We start from the raw sequence: 18,649 nt of genomic DNA, 5'->3' as shown, positions 1-18,649 counted from the left end.
TATAAGACTGTGTATGTTTATATGTGCATGTGTGCATTTATGGAGGCTACAGGTCCACATTAGATAACTTCCTCTATGCTCTCCACCTTAGTTTTTGAGACAGGGTCTCTCACTGCATGTAGAACTTACGGATTAGCTAGACTGGCTGGCGTTTGAGTCCCTAGGGTCCTCCTGTCTGTACCTCCCAGTACTAGAATTAAAGACAAGTATAATCAACCACACATGGCTTTTCACATGGAATCTAAATTCATCCTTCATGCTGGTTCAACAATCACTATGCCCACTGAGCCATATTTTTTATATATATTTTGTTTGGGTTTTATGATTTTTTTACTTGTTTAATTAATTGATTGAGGTTTGTTCTGTTTTGTGGAGCTAGGAATTGAACCCAAGTTCTCAAACATGCTAGGGAATTACTCTACCCTTGAACCACATGGAGAACCAATTAGCAATATTATTGCACTGCCTGTGTTCTGTGCTGTGTGTAGAAGAGTCTGCCCTACTTATATATTTATTCAGTCCATTCCTCTTCTGGTTTAATACATAATTTTATGGTTTAAAAATCACACAAGGTACACACAGTACATTTATGTGTTAGTCATCTGAACTTCTTTTTGGTATGGAGTAAGCTGAAGATCTATCCCAATTTTTTTCTTACATGGCTTAGTCTTTATTTATGGCTCTTTCTCTTTTCTAATTTGAAATGAATCCCATTTTTTCTTTATAATTACGCTTATTTTCTTGGCCAATGTAATCCATTTTCAGTATACCATAAGAGAATTATTTCTCTCTACATTCCTAGCAGGCTCATAATGAAAGTTCTCTCGTGTAGGATCCTTTCAAGTATAGCTACCCACCACTGGTAGATGATGACTTCCAGACACCACTGTGTGAAAATGGGCCAATTGCCAGTGAGGATGAAACCTCAAGTAAAGAAGATATAGAAGGTGATGGTAAAGAAACCTTGGAAACGATTTCTAATGAGGAGCAACCAGCTCTGTCCGAAAAGGTAATTTTAGGAATAAAGTAAAATGGAATCAAAAGCTGTCATCTGATGCTTGAGACATAGCTCAGTGGTACAGCACTTGCCCAGCATGATGCCCTAGGTTCAATGCCCAGCACAAGGGGGGAAGGTACTGTGGTGTCTCCCCAACTCTGCCGTGAGTCTTTGAGATAATCCAGTTACCTTACCTCCACATTTTTTTTTGAAAAAAAGATGAAGAAGGGATGACTGGAACTGAATTACAGCATATATATATATATATATATATATATATATATATATATATATATACACACACACACACACACATACATAAAGAGCTGACTCCATGCTTTGTACAAAACATGGTGAAGTACATCTGGAGGGAATCTTTTCAAAAATTTATTTAAGATTAAAAATAAAAGTGATTAATTTGAAACATCAGAGGATCCCATTCCTCTGAATTTCATTTGGAAGGGCTTGTTAACTGTTATTCTTCACAAAATATAGCAAGAGCTTGTTTGATAAGTACATTATAATTTAGAACAAAAATCATCGAATCTGTTGTGTTTATAAGAGAATCATATAAGTATTTTCCCATGGTCATGTCAGTATACATTAAACATGTCATTCAGACATGCTAAACATGTTTTAAAAAACTATGATTTGCATTGAATTTAAATGGTTATTTGTTCTCCCAGTGACCTGTTCAACTAGAACTAAAACATCTTCATCTTTTCTACCTTGTTTCTGTTCTCTATTTTTTTGATGTTTAGAGTAACCCAACTGAGTCTACTTCCAAAAAAGATGAAAATGAAAAAGTTGATTCAAAGACGAAAACTTTTAAAAAGCCATTGAGTGTTTTTAAAGGACCCTTATTACACATCAGGTAACAAAGATTGTATTGACTGCATTTTTGTAACATAACTTGATCATCCTGGCCGAGGCTAAGGTGGTAGAAGATTAAGTTGATTAAGAAAACTTCTACCCTGTCGTTAAGAGTAGAGTACAATTGTGCAGAGTACCATGTGCCTTATTTTCCAGACTTAGTGACCATTTCCAACTATCATTTTGTTATTCCAGAGTGTGTATCATAGCCCTCATCACACTTCGGATAGGAATATTGAATATTCATTCATTAATAAATCTTAATGATGCTTGGAAAAATAAAAATAAGGGGATGAGTTTGTTGATTTAACCTTCTGAAGGACCAGCTTGCTCTAGAAGAATGGGATTTTAACTAAACCCTAATGGGAGACATGTTTATCTCTGTTTCAATTTATTAATTCGAAAGGGAGCTGAGGATATAGCTCATAGTTGGAATGCTTGTCTGCATTATGTGAAGCCCTGAATTTGATCCCTAACACTGAAAAAGAAAATAAAAGAATCCCAGAGCTATTTCCTCTGTGTTCAGTATTGCTATAGCAACACTAGTCAGTGATGACCTAATGTAGCCTTTTTGCGCCTTTTCTTAAAACTTTCATATGTCACTATGTTTGGAGTATATCATCCATCAACAATACAGCCAGACTTCTTCAGAATTTAACCTGAAAGTCTGTAATTGACAAAACTTGTTTGCCTACGTATGGATTGAGTCCTGTTGGAGTGGGATGTATTGCCATTGTCTGTGTATATATCTGAGTAAGGAGAGACACGTGCCATAAAGTTTGTCTCCCATGTTTTTTATTTGCCATTTTGCACCTTTAGAGTTTGTATGTTTGCAATTTTTCTTCTGCTACTTTGGAAGTCAATGTTCCATGCTTCTCAGAAGACCCATTCAAAGCGTAGATCCTCACCTGCGATTCTTGAGGGTTAACAGTGATAGAAGCCAGAAAGGCAGGTTAGAATAGGACAACTTCCAGGATTGCATTGTGAACATGACTCCACTACCTGTGCCCCAATCAGAGTCACGGAGCTACTCCCTCACATGAACAAGGACCCCACCAATGTCATCTCCCATGCTGCCTTGGATTTTTTCTATTGTTTACTGAGAAGTGCTCTGACATCTATAACATTGCTGTTTTCATGTTTCCAGTTCTTTGAGCGCCAAAGAGAACAGAGCAATCATGTACTTGTACTGTCTTCCCCAAAAGTGGGCAAGGTCATCCTTAAACATATCCTCTCTAGATTAATGAATATCCTTGATGTGTATGACAATTCTTATGTAACATAACAGATAGAAACATACCTGCTGCTGTGATTGCAATGCAAGCTTTAAATTCCAGCAGTCTTAAGAGGCAAGAGGCTCACACTTGAAGGCTAGCCTAGGCTACCTAAAGACTCTCAAAACGAAACTTCCTGTTGGAAGGGTGTGTGTCTGTGTGTGTCTGTGTGTGTGTGTGTGTGTGTGTGCACGCATACAAACTCAGGGTTTTGTGAAAACTATCACTTAAGCTAAGCTCTTGAACTTAGAGCAAAAACACTAGCCCAGATGGCCTTTCCGTTGTGTTGAAGCACTGATAAAGTTTGGCTAATGCTATTAAACTACACAGTTTTTGTTTTAGGCTGTAGATATTCCAGTAGCCAATAATAGTGAACTTGGAAGCTTGAGTCTTAATAGTTTTACTAGTTTATCTGCCCTCTTGAACTACTCCAAATTTCTTTACATGTCTGTTTTTTCTTCTCCGTTCTCAGAAAAAGCCATCTCTGTAGTAAAAAATTATTCTGTTACTTAAATATATCCCTAATAATCTTTCTATGAGCTTATGTTCTTCTCTGTTGGTATACAAAGCATGCTCAAGGCTAATCTGTTTGTAATTAGGGAACACTGAAGCAGCAGTGCCTTCTGTGTTTTGATAACAATCCATAACCTCCCAAGGAGTTTAAACCGAGCCACCTCAGATTGTGTTGATTATAGGATTAATTCAGCATCTTCATAACTCTCTCTTCTGTTCCTTTCCTATTTTCCTTCTGACCTTAGGGAAAACCTTAGGACTACCTAGCATGCATAGCATCAGTAAGTTTAACATACAAACTGATATTAGGTAACTATTTTGGTCACCATCTTGTATAAGGAAGTCTCTTGATTCCAGTGAGCATAAGCAATTAGCCAAACATCTTTTAGACTAGTGTACACAATGCTGTTTAGTCTGAGTACTATAAACGCTTTCGTTGTTTTCCACTTAGCCCAGCAGAGGAATTATATTTTGGAAGCATTGAATCTGGAGAGAAGAAAACTCTGATAGTGTTGACAAATGTCACCAAAAATATCGTGGCCTTTAAGGTAAAAAAGAAAGTCTTAAAGTCATAATCAATGATGAGAGTGTGTCAACGTTAAGTGATTTGGGACATTCCTTTTTTTTCAGTTTTTTTTCTTTCTTTCTTTTCTTTTTTTTTGTTTGTTTTTCAAGACATAGTTTCTTTGTGTAGCCCTGGCTGTCCTGGAACTCACTCTGTAGACCAGGCTGGCCCCAAACTCAGAAATCTGCCTGCCTCTGCCTCCCAAGTGCTGGGATTAAAGGTGCACGCCACCACTGCCCGGCTATTTGGGGCATTCCTAATGGAGAGAATTATAGTCAAACAATGAACGGCTGTGTGTGAAATATTTAGCTTGTGTTATGTGTCCTACCCCCTCCCCGTCCTGTACTCTCTTCTAGTAGAAGGGCTTGTAGTGAGCTTAGTCACCTACACTTTGTATTTGGTGACACAATAGAAACTACACTCCAAGTTATACCACATGTGAGGGAAAGGCACCTTTGCTTTGATTGTGTTATCCTTCAATGTTGTGGTAAATTACATGTTTTATCTAATGAAGATTGTCCTCTGGCCTGCACACATATGTGCACCTATTTGCTCACATACACACACCAAGAGGAAAGCTAGGGCCAGCTGTGATATAGTGCATGTCTTTAATCCCAGCTCATGAGGAGCAGAGGCGGGCGTGTCAGTATGAGGTTGAGGCCAGCCTAGTCTACATAACCAGCTTCGGACCAGCGATGGCTACAAAGATCCTGTCTCAAAAAGGGGTAAAAAAGGGCGCGTTGACAGTAGGACTTAAAAGTAGGTTTTTAAATAACTCAGAATACTTTTATCTTATTGGTGACAACAAATAACAATCTGCACAGAACTTCTCTCTTTGTTTATTAGCTGCTCTTTTTTTTTAAGCCATTCTTAAGCCTTGCCTCCAAAACAGCATGTGATTATGTGGTAACTATGTTTCTAAATAGGTGAGAACCACAGCTCCGGAAAAATACAGAGTCAAGCCAAGCAACAGCAGCTGCGATCCCGGAGCTTCGGTTGATATCCTCGTTTCTCCACATGGCGGTGAGTTGTCGTTTTTTTCTCTCTCTTTCTCTCATGTTCAGAAGTAGTTGGCCAACATATGATAGACTCCAGAGGATTTTTTGAGTACTTTTATTTGGTTATAGTTTGGTAGTGGGGGTGGGGGTTGTTTGTTTACTGGGTGGTGGTTTATTTTGTTTTCTTGGTTGGGGGCGTGTTGCTCTATTGGGGTTTTGTTTGATTTTTGAGAAAGAACTTAAAGTTGGTCGGGTAGGGATGGGAGAGGATCTGGAAGGACTTGGGGGAGGGGAAGAATATGGTCAAAGTATATTCAACTTAAAATGTTTTAAATGATAAAAAATATTTTTTAACAGTAATAATGATAATAATAATGCCTTAAGCCACATATCCAGCCCCCTGTGACAGTTCGTGTTCATGTGTTAAATTACTCTTTTGAAGTGCAGGCTTAACAGTCTCTGCCCAAGACCGGTTTCTGATAATGGCTGCTGAAATGGAGCAGTCATCTAGCACAGGGCCTGCAGAACTGACTCAGTTCTGGAAGGAAGTTCCAAGAAGCAAAGTGATGGAACACAGGTAAGCGGGTCAACTCACAGCCTCTCAACTGTGATGGAGGACTCCGAATCAGAACTTTTTCACAAGAGGAGGGAGGCCAACACTGTTCATTCCTTGCAACTGTTAGATTCTTGGGTACTTGGATTAGAGAAGGGAAGCTGCTCAAGTACTGAGCAGTGGGCAGGTGCATACCTCAGACCATCCAGTCCCCCTTGTCAGAATGCTCACCTGCTTCACAGACTGGCAAGATTGTCTGTGGCAGGGAAAAAACAAAGCAAAGGGGCCACTGGGAGATCCTAGTGAGATCCATTGGAACATTCCCATACCAAAGTGGCCCTGGAGCCACTCCAAGAATCCAGTGCTCTGTTCCCATGTGAAGAGACAGAGTAGATAACAATTAGAAAGGCTGTTCACAGAAGCATGGATACAGTATCCTATTTAAAAGGCACCGAGTGTGGGGGAATTCCAGGGTGGGGAGGTAGGAATGGGTGATGGGTGGGGGCACATCCTCATAGAAGCGAGAGGAGGAGGGATGAGATAGGGGGCTCATCGGAAGGGGGAATGGGGTAAGAGGATAACATCTGAAATGTAAATAAAATATCCAATAAAAAAAAAGACAATGCACAGTTATATGCTTGTGTGTGCCCCTGTATGTCAGCTGTGATGAATGTCTTTAAATGTACAGGGGAAAATAAAGGAAACAAAGGAAGACTTCTTTCTAGTTTGCTTTACTGCACAATTTTTTAAAATGGGATTGCAATTTATTGGAGTGACATTGGTTTTGCCCCCCCCTTTAGTCCCCACCCAAGGACATTTGCCAATATGCAGAAATATCTTTGTTTTTCACAACTCAGCAGTTGGGGGTGGGGGCAGTGAGCATCTAGCAAATGCTCTTAAACCTCCCCACCCCCTGTGCATTTGATGAACACTACTCCCCCAAAATTATGAGCCCTCCAAACTAGTAGCACTAAGGTAGGAAACCCTGGTTTATAGAGTAGTTAAGGATAATCTCTCTGCTGACCATTGACTAGGACCTGAAGGAAATGAAAGAGGAAGTCACATTGTGACTGACTGTAACTGCACAAAGAGCTTTCTTGTAGTGGGCAAAGCAAGTTGTAAGAAAAAAGCAATGTACTTGGCTTACAAGAAAAATAGCAAGGCGCTCCATTTTCCTTAACTGAGTCGGCTGGGCAAGAAACAGACAGTGAGGAGAGCACTGGGTCATTGCTTATGAGGAATTCTCTGAGGAGTGTCCAACCTAGAGGAGCATTCTGTGGTCAAAGGACAGCTCTTGTTAGGTCCTTAAAGTTCAGGGAGAAAAGTGTGTCTCAGAGTAGAAGTGTACCAGGCACTGCCATTCAGAAAAAGAAACATGGCGTATTGGTGCTGCCCACTTGATGGTAATGTGACTGACCACTGAAGGTACTGATGACCTTAAGTAGCACTTTCAAGAGGCAGGAATCACAGAAGCCAGAGCCCATGCTGAAGAGACAGATGGAGACCTCCGAGCTAAACTAGAGGTGCTGCAGACTGCCGAGCTACTGTGAAGTTGCTAAAGGAGTCTTGGCTTTGGTTTATTGTAGGGTTTTGGGTTTTGGGTTTTGTTGTTGTTGTTGTTATCGTTTCTTCTTGTTTGTTTGGGGTAGCGGTTTTCTTTCTGTTTTGTATTGAGGGTCTTGTTAGCATGGCGGTGGTGTTTGTTTTGTGAGATGTGGTCTCATTATGTAGCCAAGCTTAGCCTCAAATGTGTGACAATTCTCGTGGCTCAGTCTTCTAAGTATTGGCATTACAAGTGCTCTCCACTATGTCCAGCCTTTCTTGGGGTTTTGAAAGTTAAAAATTTGAGCACTGTTTCAATAAACAAGCTGGGGAGGTAGCTCAGTACTAGAGTGCTGTCTCATATGTGCAAGGTCTTAGGTTCCATGCCCTGCACTGGCAAACAAACAAAAGAGGGACATGGCAATAGAGACTCTGAATATAACCGCAAAACATAGTACTGGGAGGTTGCAGCAGGATGGTCAAGACTAAGGATTACATGGACTACATACGGAATCTGTGTTTCAAACACAAAAAAAAGTTAACAAAAGAAGTATTTCTAGTATCACTGGAAAAGTTTATGCAGGTTGGACTCTGAGGAGTGGTACTCCTGCTTTTCATTAAATAGTAGCATACATAAGTTTTCAAATTATAGACACAAAAAATGCATTTGGTTATGCTTTGTTTGTTTTGGTTTAGTTTAGTTTGCGTGTTTGTGAAACAGGGCTTTGCCGTGTACTCCAGTGATGACTTGAGACTCAAGATCTTTTTGGTTTTGGTGAAAAGCATGAGAAATTGTCAAAATATTAAGAATGAGTTACTTAAAAAGAATCTGATCCTAACTCAAACTGCTTATGAAACACTCAAAATGAGGGGTTTTGTTAAATAGAAGTTGCTTTACTGTCTTTGCTTTGGGTTTTACCAGTTCATAATGGCTGCCTTCTCTGGTGCTATGAAGAGAAAATCATTGTTCCCACCTAGAAGGTGGGAGGGATCCTGGTAGTTTGGTACTAAAAGCTCAAGTAAAGCACCATCCCTCCATTCTAGAAATTGGAAGGTAATCTGGGTAAATTCTACTGAACAACATATGAAAGGCTTTCTATTGAATCTCCTGGGGCAGTAGGCAATATATACAGCCTCTCGTTCTTCATATACGTAAGGTAGCTAAAAAGGGACTGAGGGCTAAGCTCAGTGGTTATAAACAGGCACAAAGCCCCAGCTTTGAAAATAGATTAAATATAGACTGAGCTACTTTCAGAGTTGAGCCTAGGGAGAGGAATCAGAACTTTTGTCTCCCAGTATACAACCACTTACATTTAACTCTCCATTTCCTAGTTGGCTTTCATAAAAAAATAACATATATAGTAAAGCTTTCAAGAAGTTATGTTTCCTTTGAATTTCATAGGTTAAGATGCCATACAGTTGAGAGCAGCAAACCAAACAGTCTCATGCTGAAGGACAGCATTTCTGCCATATCAGATAAAACCAGTGAAGATCTGTACCTGCAAGTAAGTACATGTTCTCCCTCACTGAACACTTGCCAGTGCTAATCAGCACCACAAGGCCATCTGTGCTCCTTTAACTTAATGGAAACTTTTAGCAGAGACACTACCAAAGTTTGTTTTTTTGTTCTGTCCATCTCTTTCTTCCTCTTTTGGTTTTTGTTTTGTTTCCTTTGTGGGACTTAGAGTTTGTTTGTTGGGGTGTCTGTATTTGGTTTGGGGGAGTATTGTTTTTTATTTGTTTTTGTTTGTTTTGAGATTTTGGGGGGAGAGCTTGCTTCTTGAGACTAAGACTCACTTTGAATCCACACTGGCTTAGAACTCCTTGTAATCCTCCTGTATCAGCCTTGTAAGTGCTAGAGTTACAGGTATGAGCCATCACACCTGGCTTGGAAGTGCTCTCTTCTTTATGAGGAGGCCAATCAGAAATGGTAAATGCCAGGTTGCTTTCTTGGCTATTTTACTATAGAATCAGGGCCAAATAGTAAAGCACTATGGTGCTTTGGTGAATTCAAAAGACACCCTCTTGTATAAAAAAAGCACCATCTAATGCATTTCAAATTCAAAGAAACAAAGAGGCTTCTTGCATAGAACTCAGAAGTGGAATGTTTACCACTGAATGTCTGGGTGTGATGTCCAAAAGAAAAGAGAAACCAAAGAGATAAATATCTCAAAGGTGTCTGGACCTCTGGGAAGTGAATACTCTATTCCCATCTCTACTAGAAAATTGGACCTTTTAGAATAGAGCCTCAGGGACATACGTCTCCACCAAACACATCGGATGCCTCCCTTCCATTTCTAGCTCCCAATCTTTCAGAGTAGATGGGCCTCATCCCTTCAGGGTTTAGAGTTCTTATATTCCAGTTTGGCATTCTCATGATTGTTTTATTGATATCAATCTCTCGTCCTTTTTTCCCTATTCAGCTCAATCGTTTACTAGAAAGCAATAGGAAACTCGAAGACCAACTGCAGCGCTCTATCTGGTTCCAACAGCTACTGCTTGCCTTAACAATGGTCTTGCTTGCTTTTGTTGTTTCTTTCTTTTATTCATTATACAATTAAAAAAGTGGCACCTGGTTGAAACCATAAAACTCCTTCAGACATTATCTGGAGAAGGTATACAGACCCCACCCAAGCTTTTCCACCCAGCTACCAGAACTACTATACATCCGGGCTTCCTACAAGGAAATATGCAGCACATAGAAGGGTGCCTATCTAATAAGTTATTTGGCTAGAGAGATGTTCAAGGCATTGATTATTAGAGACTATAGCTAGTTAGGAAACTAAGTAAAGGTATTTGCATTGTATAAATTGATAGCTTAAATGTAATTTATTTTTTCTTTTTGATTTGAATGCTTTCAAAGCAAAGTTTTATCATGTAAATACACTAGGTGAGCTGAAAAGTCTAAGTAATATGCCTTGTTGTAGCCAAAAGAAAATGTAGTCTGCTTTTTTTAAAAAATTACAGAATTACTAGCTGAGTTGACTTATTAGTTTTTCTATACTATGTATGTAAAATATGTATATTAAAAAGGAAGCATACTTAACAGAGTAATTTATGTAATCATGACTTTGTAACTTGGAGAACTACTTCCAGATGATAGTCAATATTCTTTTGGAATGTAAAGCTATTTAATGCCAAACCTCCTTAGCCTTTGTTTCTTGGTGTCACTGAGCACCCTGCCTCTTACTAATCTGGGCTTTTTAATGAATATTCTGTTTTCGATACAATATGAAAAGCTACCTGTGTGGTTGGATTTTCTTTGATTTTTCTTATCAGTGCCCAGAAGGAATGTCTTGGAAAGAGCCTCCCTTTCTAGTCAATTCTATGCAGTTTCATGCCTGTCCAGAAGTTTGGACACTGAACCTTTTGCCTGGTTTATTATAAGGGCCTACTTTTCCATTGTTCCATCTTCACCTTCATTCCAGGGCAAAGGAGTCTCCTCTGTGGACCACAAATTATGCCACCTTCACACTCATTTTTAAATGAAAGGCATTACGTAACATTTTTTGAACATCTGGTTGTTTTAGATGTCCATTACAATAAGTAACCTTGGGTTCCAAATGCTCCTTGTTAAAATTGTTGGTAAGAAGGAAACTTTGAAAAGTATTCATGTATGCAAAGTAAAAGCAAAGCAGAGAGGCTTAGAGAATGGGAACTCTCACTCCCAGTGGCTTCTCTGGCCCACTCAGTACTCTGCATTTGGTATTCTTAGACTCACTCCTATGGTTCCTAAATTCCTACAGAGATACACCTTGCAGAAGCAGAGGCTAATGAAATAGCTTTGTATTATCATTAACATGACCAGTTTCTGTCACTTTAGGTTCAAATCTATGTCTGCCTTTTTAAGGAAGAAAAGTACTCTGCCCAGCAAATGACTATTTAGCCATGTTTGGAGAATTATTCTCAGTAGAGTTGGGCTCTCATCTTGAAGAAGTTGATTCCCAAACCGAGTTTTGAGGAGTAATGTAACGAAGCTCCTTAAAAAGTCGGCTGAGGAATAAAACCTTAAACGGACACTAGTGTGATACTTGGTCTTAATTTGGGTTTTTCTGTTTCAGTTTGCCACCTCCAGATGTGAAACAGACTGCAGTCCACCCTAAGTACTGTGCACAGTATCTATGTCCCTGTATGTTCACAGTGACTTCCCAAGTGGTAGATTTGGGGCCTTAATATAATCTCATCCCAAAGTATCTGTCTATGTTTTTCATTCCTCATCAGATAAACAAGCAATTAATTAGCCAAGATGAGGAATATAATTGTCCTAACAGTGTCCTTTTAATGTTTCATAAGAAAATCATGTCGACACACTAAATTCTCTTCTTGTCTGGTCAGTTGAATTTAGTAACATCTTGTTAGCATTTCTTTGTGGTGAATGTGACTAAAAAGGACTTTGAGAAATTAACATAATGTCAACAGTAACTGAACTCTTCCACTAATCTTGATTAATCTATATAGTTACATTTGATTTTGTCCTGTCTTTATTTGGTTTAATCTAATCATATGTGCATGATTATGTTTGGTATTCTGATCAATAATTTTCTCTTGAATCATGTTGTTGCCTTTTCATGATCAAATTACCAGGGATTTTCATTTTGATTTTTGTTTTCACTCGGGAATGGAAATAAATACATTTTCCATGAAAACATTAATAAAAGATCATTAGCTTGATCTGCAAGTAGCCTAAAATGCAAATGCTGGTTAACCTAGTCTCAAATTTCATAAAACCATAACTTTTATATCTTACCACTAATTTTGACTGGATTTAATAGCACTTTATTGTACAATTATAAAAAATATATTCCTAGAATTGTTGCCAGTGTAATTTCTCTAATGTTCTGGTGCTTTTCATATATTTTCAGTATTTTTATTACTATATTGGTATTTTCTTTGTATAAATTGATCAAAAGAACATGTTTTCTATTTTAATATGTTTTAGAAAATAATTACATTTATGAAATAAATATCATCAGGAAAAAATAAACTTCTTGTCTCTAATTGATAAAGCATAATTTTTAAATCAATGTTCAGACCAACTCTGCCCTTTTAAAGATCATCGTAATTCCGTTTGGATCTGCTTTGTATTTTTATAAGGACAGCACTTCAGGCTTCCAAAGATGAAGCCCTGTGTCAAGAGACCCTGTCCTCAAGTGTGTCCTGTTTCTCCTTGTCATCGTGTTTAGTTTAGGGTGCACCCCAGTGAAGTTCTTAGCATTAAACTCACTCCCTTGGCTTGAGGCTCTTCAGCTCTTCCTGGAACCACATGGTAGCCATGTACCTTGAGTCTTTGTTCCATACACCTTTTTACCTCATGGACCGGCACATCCAGGGATTTTGAAGATAGCAGTCCAGCATTGATTGTTTCCACGGTGATGTGTAGCCTTAGGCAGATGGTGATGGAGGAGCATAAGGGACACACTAGTGACAGAAGAGGCCTTTGAAGCTGATAACATTTGTCCCTTCACTATTAAAAGACATAACTGTCCAACAAAGCAGTACCCTCCTCAGAAAAAAATAAAATGAATAATTGGTTCCCCTACATTGAAAAACAGAGATACAAGATCAAGTAGGAAATGAATCCAATACATGTGGTAAAAGAAAAAGACACAATGGAAGAATGTTAACAGGCAGAATAAAGTGCCAACCTGAGACTGGGTAATCTTTCCTAAAGGAAGGTTTTTACAGGTATCAGGTTACTTGGGGGAAATCACTTAGGGAAGGGTTGATTACAGAAAGCTGCTTTCTCCCTACAATTTTGGTTACCCACTGGAGAGTTCCTGACATTACTGGTCCCATGGGCTATCCCAGATACATAGGATGTTTCCTCCATCGAGAGCCCAAAGAAACTGGCTGGAATTCTTTCTGTTTGTTCCAAGTAACACGGGGTATGCAGAATGTTCTTCATATCTGGGGAAAGGTAGCCCACATATATCTTCTCCCTATTGAGTGATACCTTGCACTTGATAGGTGCAAGAGTGAGAAGTAACACATTTAACCTGTCTACTGAGGCTGGCCTCCCTCTTCCTTCATAGAACTGTTCAGTTTAAGTTCCTGAATATTGCACCACACCGAGAACCAAATATCAATTCTCTAAACTTCCCTGCTTGATATTCCTATCCCTGCACTGGTACCCCAATAAAATCACCAAATCATATCTTAGCCATTTGCATACTGATATTCCTTCCTCTGAATAAACAGTATTGGCTTTTAATGTCCAAAGTCTCATACCTTCCTGACCCCACTCATAGGTCATCGTCTTCTGTGCATGTTAAAACACTTAAAAGATATCTTGGACTGGGAACTTAGCTCAGTCTGAAAATTTGCTTGCCTTTTAAACATGAGAACCTGAATTTGATCCATCCCCAAAGCACACATTAAGAAAGGCAAATAATAATAATAACCCGGGGCATATGGCTGCACACTTGTACTTCAGGCACTAGGGAGGCAGATAGGAGAATCCTGGAGCTCAAAAATGTAGAAATGGTGGCTAGTGCCTGAAGAAAAGCACATGAGATTGTCCTCTGGATCCCATACACACACAAACACACCCCCCAAAAAATTTTTTTCAAGATAATTGGTTTAATTGAGCCAACGAAGGATATGCACATTACAGGGCAGCAATTTGGTCCTTGAAACTCAACAGGTTTTTCATGTTCCTTTCTCCTAATGGCCTGCCTCAGTATATCATAAAATCGTGGGGTTTATGGGTAAGGAAAATACAGAACCTACAAGTCATTCTTTTTCCCAAGATTACATGGCGATGCAACTTCAGAGCCAAGTTGATCTTCCTTCCCTCTTGTAATTTCTGTTGAAAACAGCCAAGGCTGCCCCGTCTGAGAAACGGGTTACAATGTAGAACGGGTGGATCCAACACAGCCTTACCTCCACTAAACAGTGTGAGAAGAAAAAGAGGATGAACACAAAAGGCCCAAAGAAAAACAGGTGATAGAATATCTGAAAAACTGATTTCATGGGGATGGAGAGATGACTCTGGCTAAGAGCACTTGCTGAGTAAGTATGAGGACCAGAGTTTGGATCCCAGCACCTATTTTAAAAGCAAGGTGCGGTCAACCCTGTAAGTACAGCGCTGGGAGAGTGTCACAGAATAGGAGGATGGGGCTTGCTGGCCATCAGCCTAGCTCCACATTCCCTTAGTTAACCCTATTTCAAAGGAATGAGGCCAAGAGAAACAGAGCAGGACCCTCAAAATTTCCTGGCCTACTTGATTTACATGTGCACATATACCATACACACACACACACACCATACTCTGGGACATGAGTGTGTGCATGCACGTGCACTCCCCCTCCCAACACATACACACACACACACAGAGAGAGTGTGAGATTTTTAGTTTTCTAAGCTACAAACAGACTGTTCTAGGGTTCCTCTGTTCTTATCTTCTTGAGTCCAATCAAGAGCCATAGACAATAGAAACATATGTTTAGTAAAGCTAAGCAAAGTAAATACTCCAGAGATTCGAGTGGGCTGCTCCCTGCCTGAGGGCAGCCCAGTGGGTTCTACAGTATGAATTTTAAAGGGATTCATATAAATGTTTTTAAGTAGGTGGCATACTCATGGAATAAGGGGATCCCCCCTTTCCTCTTCTATTAGGATGGACTGAAGATCCTTTTCGAGGTATTCTCATAGAAAAAGCCACAAACAGGGAAGAGGTAGCCAAACAAGTTTTTAAAGATGTCAGATTGTTTTGAGGCTGCAGTCCATTCATTAGTGCACATGTATGGGAGAGTCCCAGGGTGCTTTAGTCTGATTTGCTGGTGACAGAGGGCTTTACTGTCAGCTCCTAGAAGTTACTATGCTCAGGTCTTTATTCTGTAGACCACCACAGTGGAGCTGCCCTCTCTTGAAACTTCTACTTTCCAAAAGGACCCAGTTCCCTTTTAAAGGTCTGCCTAATTAGGTCATGCCTACCCAGGGCAATCTCCTTCTGTGGTAACTCAAAAATAAAACAATTCTTTTGGACCCTCAATTAAGTCTATGAACTCTGCCATTTAGCTTAACTTAATCAGGAGAGTGATGTAACATTACATTCTCAAGCCCCACTCTACTACAGGCAAGTAGACAGTTCAGAGAAGGGCTGTGTTGGGTAGGACCTGAAACTGTTCCCAATTCTGTATTCTAGGAAATAGGGTCAGAGCTCAACCTTGTCTTCTGTGATGGATGGATTTGAAGTCACAGATGTTCCTCACATGAAAGAACATCGACTAGAGAACTTCAGATAGGCACCAAGTGGTAGGCTCTGGAATATTCTATCTCTGGCCTAGCTTCAGTCCACACAAGTGAACTTTCTGTGACTCCAAATCTTAAGAAAAAGCACACCCCCTGCCTTAAACATTGATTCTGTCATAACAACTCTCAAAAAAAAAAAAAAAGATTCTGACAATGAGTTGTTTTGCTAGGACAAAAGGCACTTCCAGTAATTGTGTACTTTTCTAAATGACACTAGTAAAATGAACTCACCTTTTGGAAGAATCCGTCCACTTCAATGGGTTTCTTTAGAGTTATTTTTCTTAGACATAAGGATTCTCTATGAAAAGAACTAAATGTTTAAACTATAAAATGGGTGGACCTGCATGCAATTTCTAACATTGTCAAAACTGTCCAATTTCTTTTGAAACAAATTCTAATTCCTTAAAAGCTCTCCCCGTTCCCACACACTCAAATCCTCTCTGCATTTCAAGTAGTTCTCAAGCCACGTGTGCATGTTCAAAATCATACTGATTTCCTAATTCATTTTAGAATTTGTATGTGTGCAACTTTCTGACTGTGATAAAAATCTCCAGACCTGTGAGTGTCCCTTTTCTAGCTAGAGCTGGGATTACAACAAACTACGAAGTAAGTTGTATTTTCCTATTGCAATAGCAATGCAGACAATGGAAGCATAACTTGTGATGTTTCATACTGTGACATGGAATGGTTTGTATGATGTGTTATATTAAGAATATGTGATTCTGTTCAGCTGGGGATGGAGAACTGGACGTGATTAACATAAGACCAGCATCACTTATGGACCAGGTTCTCTTATGCTACCACAGAGATTCACTGAGTAGAACTTTGCACTTAAATTCACACTGGAATGGTCTCAGCCAGGAACATGCAGATACGATAGAACATGAGTCAGAAATCCAAAGATTGTTGACAGCTGACAATTAAATGTCAAAACAAAAGCGCTTTCACCATCCGAATCCTGTGACTCCCAACTACTTCCTTTCACTGGTGCTGCAGACTACAGGAGGTTATTATTAGAAGGCCATAAAAATAGTACGACACAGTCTTGAAAATGTAACTTTTCTTTAAATGTGGTTGACCTGATAGGTAGATGAAAGAGAAAGTTGGAAGGAAATGGATATAAAAAGTAAATCTTTTTTTTTTTTTCACAAATCCAGTACTTCCCTAAATTTTCTGAAAACACTTCAGACCATAGGCTTTAAAGGCAGAAGTCCGGCACACACAAGCTACATTCCAAAGTCACTGCTTAGGGCAGAATCTATTATAGTCTGACCTTTCCTTAAACAGTATGGAAATTGTCATGACAGAGACAAGGCATAGAAATCTCCAAGGTGATGAGTGTGAACTAGATGGTATCAAGTTGACAAGTAAAATCAACCGTCACAACTTTCTGCGTTCTAAGTGAGTTTCAAGCCCAAGTGAGGTTGCTCACATACATATGGCTGAAGTCAGGTTGACAGTTTGTCTTCTTTTAGTCCTTGAGGAAAGGGTCATCTCACTTCATTCTAGAATCTATTCTCCTCATTGCAGCTAAACAACACTTGTCAAAGATCAGAAATAACTGCCTTATTGCTTCAACCGAAGGATTTACTATGACCCAAACTTAAGGTGAGTTCTTCTTTCAATATGTGGCCATATCAATACACGAGGTTTCTAACACAACAGACTCCTCCTTTGCTTCTACTATTAACATCCTTGAATTTCCTTTAACGGCACCTATCTTTTACCTCTTTAAGATGCTAAAGTTAGAATGGTACTCTCCTCCCTTTCCTTAACTGAACTTCTCCATAACCATGGTAGCAAGCAGCATTGGTAAGCCATTACTCCTTGTGTATTTGTAGCCCAGATCCCCTGTTTGGAGTCTACACACATGTACCTACTATCAACTTAGGAAGGCAAGAGTCCAAGACAAATGAGAAAACCAACTCATAATCACCCACCTGAGTTTGCCTTCTAGTATCCATTTCAATGGATGCTTCATTTAATAGGTGATACCTACCATTTATACCACCTTGGAATATGATTTCATCCTTGATACCCATCCCTTTCTTTAACTGTCTCTCTCTCAATCTCTCGATAGATAGATAGATAGATAGATAGATAGATAGATAGATAGATAGATAGAATCTATCATTCTATTTCTCTCTTCTCCTTCTACCTCATCTACATTACATCACAGTTTCTTTCACCTGGACTCCTGCAAGTGTTTCAAAGGATCTGGGCAACCTGTGCATATTGATTCAAGAATGTGCAGGATGAAAGAAACGAAATCTGGTGAGATTTGGTTAAAGCCCTCAAATGGACCCATCAAGATAACTGAAACTGGAGTGAAGGGAACCAGCTCCCAGAAGTTGTCCTTTTGCTTCCACATGTGCAGTGGAGCACATACAAGCCTGGAGCCACACACATACTATATACACCAAAACCTCAAATGATTCTCATGGCTTTTAGCCTATAAATAACTTCATAACTTTCTTTACAACTCCCTGAATTACCAAGCCCTTATGTACCCTCCCAGCCCCTTTCCCCAGTCTTCAGGTATCTTTATGGCTCAGGCCCATTTCTCTGACTGACATTTCCTTGATCCTAACTTCCCTCCCTCATCCTCTTCCCATTGGCTGTCAACTCATTATTGGCTCAGAAAAGGGAACTTCACCCTGAGAATTCATGAAATTAAATGTTTCCTCCATTGGCATCACTAAGTTTTTTTTGCATAGCACACTCTTTATGCCTTCTCTTTATCTCTTGTTTAGGTTATTGAAAATAGATTCTTCCCTCATACAGTGTATCCTAATTATAGTTTCCCCTCCCTCTGTTCCTCCCAGTACGCCCCCCCAAATACATTCCTTTTCTGTCTCATTAGAAAAGAACAGGCTTTTGGAAGTAACAAGACATGACAAAATAAAATATAACAAGATAAAACAAGAATCATCATCACATTGAGACTGGACAAAGCAACACAAAATAAGGAAAAGAGCCCCAAGAGCTAGAGACCCACTCATCCACACACTCTGGAGTCCCATAAAAATACTGAAAGCTATGAGAAAGAGAGAGAGAGAGAGAGAGAGAGAGAGAGAGAGAGAG

The 18,649-nt window shown here is 39.4% G+C and overlaps 1 protein-coding gene across 6 annotated transcripts in view; it reads left to right on the top strand.

Moving 5' to 3' along the window:
- Window positions 1–18,649, top strand: part of Mospd2 (motile sperm domain containing 2) — a 106,599-nt gene that overhangs the window by 30,527 nt on the left and 57,423 nt on the right. For 4 of the 6 annotated variants that reach the window (XM_028762058.1, XM_028762072.1, XM_028762049.1 and 1 more), the window contains exons 9-15: window positions 833–1,009; window positions 1,759–1,871; window positions 4,109–4,205; window positions 5,149–5,245; window positions 5,668–5,797; window positions 8,718–8,820; window positions 17,096–17,173. In XM_028762058.1, coding sequence (XP_028617891.1) covers window positions 833–1,009; window positions 1,759–1,871; window positions 4,109–4,205; window positions 5,149–5,245; window positions 5,668–5,797; window positions 8,718–8,820; window positions 17,096–17,161 — 783 coding nt within the window. In that variant the 3' untranslated portion in view covers window positions 17,162–17,173. Of the gene's footprint in view, window positions 1–832; window positions 1,010–1,758; window positions 1,872–4,108; window positions 4,206–5,148; window positions 5,246–5,667; window positions 5,798–8,717; window positions 8,821–9,738; window positions 11,333–11,376; window positions 12,296–17,095; window positions 17,174–18,649 lie in introns of those variants that run through there. The other 2 variants (XM_028762076.1, XM_028762042.1) reach the window with 2 other exon arrangements.

Source organism: Grammomys surdaster, unplaced genomic scaffold, assembly GCF_004785775.1.
Source record: "Grammomys surdaster isolate TR1022 unplaced genomic scaffold, NIH_TR_1.0 131, whole genome shotgun sequence".
Taxonomy (NCBI): Eukaryota; Metazoa; Chordata; class Mammalia; order Rodentia; family Muridae; genus Grammomys; species Grammomys surdaster.
This window is presented reverse-complemented; position numbering and strand designations above follow the sequence as displayed.